Here is a 6,138-nt window from a genome sequence, read left to right as displayed (position 1 = left end):
TCACGGTGAACTCTCTCTCATAAATCATTTTGGGTGTTAATATTGGTTTATAAATACTAGTAGTTTCTGTATTGTAATAGAGTCAGATTATTGAAGGTAAACAAAATTTTATCCCAATGATTGTGAACAGATCTTTTGATTTTAGTTTGTGGTCTTCCATCTTCGGTCAGCTCCAATCAACTGGTTTATTTAGTTCTGTATTATAATTATAATACTTGATATTAAATATTCAATCACAGGCTGAATAGTATTAATCTCTTTTATTTATTTTTTCAGATGTGAGTGATTCTGTTAGTTTTATTAGCGAAGGAAAGGAAAATGAAACAGAGTCTACTTGTAAGTTTCCTCTTAAAAATATGTATGTATACACTGATAATCATTAAATTTTTATTATTGTTTCCATAGAGGAATAACTATGAATGTATTTTATCATTTATTAATTCTTGTTGTTTCTCAGTTTTGATTTAAGTTATGTTTATAAACAGAATTGAATTTTATTTTTAATTTAAGTTCGAAAATCTTAGACTGCCTCATTACATCTTATAGGGCCGTTTCATATAAAATGTCAGTTTTTATAGGAAAGGTTACTCAGTAAAACGACTTTATGAAATCAAGATATTTTCCCTCACTTTCCATACATTTTCCTTCCCCTACGAGTTATAAACTTTTCAATCCCAGAACTGAAAAATTCTGGGTTTTGTGAAGAAATGAAATCAGAAAATGCATTTTCAACCTGAGAATCATTTTCAAAACTTTTACCTTTAAGGAAGTTTTCCAAATTTCTGAACAGATGTAAATCTGTTGGAGATAAGTCTGGCAAATAAGGTGGGTGGGGAAGGACTTGATTAACACAGCTCATTTAGTTTCTTCACTGTTACGAAACATGTGGTTTGGTGTTGTGTAAGAGTATAGTCCCATCCAATTAACCAATGCAGGTTGTTTTCTGGCAGGTTTTTGATGCATTATGATGGTTTCACCTCAGGTTAAAAAGGAGAAATGAATTATTCCTTCTGTTGACCACCACACAGAAACCAATCATTTTTTGGGTGCTTGTCAGGGACACATGCATCCAAAAAATTATTGGTTTCTTTTGTCGATATTTAACCACTCTGTTTATCAAACCAAGGCATCTTGTTTCTTTCTATTGGGGTCCACATGTGGTATCTGCAGCTTCTAGTCCTTTAAAGCAGACTTCTCATTGAGAATCAGCATTTGAATCTCCGTTTATCCTGGTCAGTAATCTTCGCTCTTGTTCTTCTGTATTGAATGTCAGGATCTTTTAGTTTCTTAATGTCAAATTTTTTTTATTTTAAAGCTGCTCTATTAATAGTATGTTATTAATTTTGTTTATAAACATCTTCATGCTTTTTTTATACTATTTTATTATCTTGATTCTTTTTTTATCATGATACTTATTGTTGGTAGGTGACCAGAATTTGAAAGGTGACATTAGTTCTCAAAATGATTCTGTAAAAGATGGTTACGAAGCAGTTACTTCACCTGAATTAAGTGAAAATGTAATGAACAATAAAAAAGAAGATGAATGTCCTTGTGAACCTAAGTCAGTAAAGAATTGTAACTTAAAAAGCCATATGACGGGTTCTCAAGGTGGTAAGAAGCCTCATCAATGTCCTCATTGTAAATATATAACTGTAAAAAGTAGTCATTTGAAAACACATATAATGGCCCGCCATACAAGTGAGAAACCTTATCAATGTCCTCAATGTGATTATAAAGCTACTCAAAATTATCATATAAAAAGGCATTTAATGGCATGCCATAAGCATAAGAAGCCTCATAAATGTCCTCATTGCGATTATAGGTCATCACAACTCTTCAATATAAATTCACATATAAAGTACCGTCATACAATTGAGAGGCCTCATCAGTGTCCTTATTGTGACTATAAAGCTGTATCAGTTAGTCGGATTAAAAGACATCAACTGGCTTGTCATTCACCTGATTAAATGTCTTGATTGTATGTTGATACAGTTGAAATTATTACTTACAAAAACCAATGCTGCTTTGTTCTGGCAAGACATTTCAGGAGCGGATTGCTCTCTAATGGGACCAAGCTAAATCTCTATAAATCACTTGTACGTCCTGTTGTCACATACGGATCCGAGCTGATGAGGCAAGACTCTTGGTCTTCGAGAGGTCCATTCTGAGAAAAATATTTGGTCCAGTTAGAGGGGACAATGTATGGAGAAGAAGGAAGAATGTGGAGCTATCAGCTTTGTATGGAGACAATGATGTCAAGTCTATATGGTTAGGTAGGCTATAATGGGCGGGTCATGTGCCGAGGATAAGTGGCAATGACATCCCAAATAAGGTCCTATCCGTGGAGAGTTGCAGCAGAAGGCAGGTCGGCCTCAGTAACGGGCTGTCGTGCCAATTATGATGATGTCAAGGTTGAGCTATACAGGAGAAACATTAGAAAACAAGAACAATCAAAAATGTTACCAAAAGATCCCTGTACAAAAAGAAGTAAAACACTTCTTCATTAGGACAAGATGACCTTAACACTTCGCATGCTTACTACACGGATCCGTGACCGTGCACATAAACATACAAACGTGTCAGTCTATTGCGGGCACTAATGGCGAGAGTTGTTTTTACACTTGTTTCCTGTAATAGAATATTCATTTTAAACATATTTAGTGGCATTTTTTGAAAAACATTTTTATTTTTGTGTTTTTTTGCTATTCAATTAAGTTATATATTTTCATCCATGAATATTGAAGCTGGTCCATCAAAACGAAAGTCTGAACGCAAAAATGAAACAAATACCAAGAAAAACAGAAAACCTAGTGTCTAAGGATTTATCCATAAATTCCGATGTGTTGGCTGAGATTCTAGAAATAAATAGCGACAACGATTTTAGTGGATCTGACAGCGACAAAAATTAATCACCATCTGTAATTATGAGAGATAGTTGACCGTGGATGACATACGAGAAGATGGTTGGGGGTATTTTATAAAATAGGTTAATACAACTTATTTGTGTTTCTCTTTTACCGCACCCCCAACCATCTTCTCCTCGTAATCACCATCTGATTCAAGCAGTGATTGTGTTGAAGAGGTAAAGATTTCTTATGATAATAATTTCATTCCTGAAGTTGTACTGCCACAAACACCTCAACAACCCTCATCTATAGACTCCACCATTAGTTCACCCAAATTCGATGCAAGATAGCTTGTGGTCTACAGACAGTTCCTGCTTAAAAACTATACAGTTCACAGGACGTAATGCTCTAATGGAAATGCCTAAAACATCTAATTCAATTAATTACTTTACTCTAATTGTCGATAATCCTTTCATAGAGTTTATAGTCAAGGAAACCAACAAGTATGCAATGAAGGTGATGTGTCAATCAGGAGTAAAAGAATCTAGCAGAATAACAACATGGAGAGACCTCACTACGGAGGAATTCAAAACATTCCTTGGTCTACTTTTACGTACAGGAACAATTCAAACGAATAAACTCCAGGATTATTGGAAAAACATTGGCTATTTAATTTACCTTCTTTTGCATCCTATATGTCAAGAAATAGATTCTTGCTACTTTTTTGATGCCTTCATTTTAGTTCCAATGAAATTGAATCCGATCCTTAGCATAAAGTGAGATCTATTTTGGATCATTTTAACAATAAAATGTCAACTATATATTCGCCAGAGAAAGAATTATCTTTGGACGAATCAATGGTTCTTTGGCATGGAAGGTTGATTATTCACCAATATATTTAGGGCAAACGTCATAAATATGGAATTAAGGTCTACGCCCTCGCTGAATCTGATGGCACAGTTATAAAATTTCAAATTTATGGTGCCTCAGGAGATGAGACTGGAGGAAAAGGACACAATACTAAAGTAGTATTAAAATTATTGGAAGAGAAGCTGGACCAGGGACATGCGATCCACATGGACAATTTTTACAATTCTTATGATCCGGCATTGGAACTTTTAAATTAAAACACATACTGCACAGGTACATTAAATAAGTCGAGGACTGGTACTTATCTGACCTGGCCACTGTCAACTTAAAGAAAGGGGAAAACAAATCCCTTTTTCTGAACAGTGTCCACATAGGAAAATTGAAGGACAAACGTCACATTTTATACATTTTAACAGAGTTTGACGATGAACTCCAACCGGCCACAAATAAAAGACAGCAAACTGTACTTAAGCCAAAGTGTATTATTAATTATAATAAATTCATGTCTGGAGTAGACTTACAAGATTAGATGTTATCATACCATCCATGTAATAGAAAAACTCTGAGATGGTACAAAAAAATTTCCATTCACATCTTACAAATGAGTATGATGAATATCCATCATCTATTTAATAATTTCAGTGGAACAAAATTAAGTTTCTATGATTATAGACTAAAAATAGTAGAAACTTTGTTCCCGGAGAAAATTAATCAATTGCATCATCGGTATCATCTAACCACAAACTCGTTAAAATATGCAAGACAAAGAGGTGGTAAAGGATCCACTAAGATTGTAAGAAAGGAGTGGGAGTGTAAGGAATGCAGAAAGAAGAAAATTCGGAAAGCCACTATGTATCAGTGCAATGTGTGAAAGAAACCCTGGTTATTGTGTGGAATGTTTTTCAAATAACATTATAATTATTACATTTATTTTTTATTTTTCATATATCTCTATAATCTTTGATATATAACTACATACAATTCCATGTAAATTTGTTAAAAAATAACCTTTTTTTTCTCAGTATTTCGTTTTGCAAAATCATTATTATTATTATTTGATATTAGCCATTACGTCACACTTTGTGACGATTTGTGCTAATTAACAGCAATTATATAAATAAAATATTCGCAAAATTATTGTTTTGTACTCATTATTAACATTGTTTTTAACAATTGTTTGTTATTTACTATTTGTATTTGTTTTTTTACAAGTTTTGTATTAATTGTTTCTGTTTTTGTAATATGTTACCTTTTTTTCTGTAATTATATAGTTGTAATAAATTTGATTTAAACTACTTACGTGTTTATATTCTATTTAAACCTATTCAATATAAAATATAGATAGAATAATGATATTCATGGTAAACATGGATCAGTGTAGTCGGCATTTACAATGGATATTTTGCTGACAGTCCCGGATACACTTATCCGTGTGATGGTATAAATGGGCAAATATACCACAAAAAAAAAAATACAAAAAATTAATTTAATTGGTAATAAAGACACTTGTTATTACTGGAAACAAGAAAAAAAATCTCGCATTTTTTAAAGAAATCACATTTTTTTAAGGCAGTGAATGTGTTAAGCTGGGTGGTACGACTGTGCACAGGGCACTGTCTGCTGAATGAACATCTCTTGAATTTGAGATTAACAGAGTAGGTGGGAGCATTGCGTCAAGACTGATTTGGTAGATTTGGATTTGGACTGTCGTTAGTGGATAGATGTATGTAGACAGCATTTAGTGCTATCAGCATCGAACCAATGGGTTTGCTGAGCCTTTATTATTTTTATTATTTATTATTATTATCATATATTATATAATGGGTAAAAATTAGCTATAGTTGAAACTAAGAACTAAAATTACCATGGATACGACCCTTATTCATGAATGAACCATTGATAAATAAACATTGTATCCATGGCAATTTTAGCTGATAGTTTCATAGTTGCCCAACTCTGATGTATATTAGATTAGTAGATCCACCATAGGGAGCATTTGCTACTCCTCGCAAAAATTAAAATTCATCAATATAATATGTGCGAGACATCTCAATACTGCACACAATTATCTGTAACATATAAGGACAAAAGCACCAGGTAGACTTAGTGTAGGCAATGATGTTGAAATTTTAAATAAAATTCAAAAAGCAGAAAATTGATATCACCAAATATATTAAAAATGTGGTAAATTACAGAATGTATATTAAAGGAATTGGCCAACATTACATAGATACAACTAATGAAATAAACATTTAATAATTCTTTGCTGATGAAGGTAAAGCAGCTACAAAAATATTTACTTCAAAAGCATTAATCTTATATAAAGAGGGATATTTTAGGAAAATAGAAACAGAAGAAATGAAAAAAAGCAGGTTATGTATGATACTTATTAAAAATCTGGTGTCAGAGATGGGCAAAAATT

At 32.7% G+C, this 6,138-nt stretch overlaps 1 protein-coding gene across 1 annotated transcript in view; it reads left to right on the top strand.

The window, feature by feature from the left end:
- The window catches only part of LOC106677048 (uncharacterized), a 10,634-nt gene extending 5,937 nt beyond the window's left edge, over window positions 1-4,697 (top strand). Inside the window, exons 5-6 of the mRNA XM_014414728.2 lie at window positions 277-336; window positions 1,426-4,697. Of these exons, the coding sequence (XP_014270214.1) occupies window positions 277-336; window positions 1,426-1,967 (602 nt within the window). The 3' untranslated portion in view covers window positions 1,968-4,697. The remainder of the gene's footprint in view (window positions 1-276; window positions 337-1,425) is intronic.
- The last annotated feature ends 1,441 nt before the right edge of the window (window positions 4,698-6,138 follow it).

The sequence above is a fragment of the Halyomorpha halys genome, unplaced genomic scaffold (assembly GCF_000696795.3).
Source record: "Halyomorpha halys isolate HHAL.00 unplaced genomic scaffold, Hhal_1.1 Scaffold85.1, whole genome shotgun sequence".
NCBI classification, from domain to species: Eukaryota; Metazoa; Arthropoda; class Insecta; order Hemiptera; family Pentatomidae; genus Halyomorpha; species Halyomorpha halys.
The sequence above is the reverse complement of the archived record's forward strand: the minus strand, read 5'-3'. Positions and strand labels throughout refer to the sequence as shown.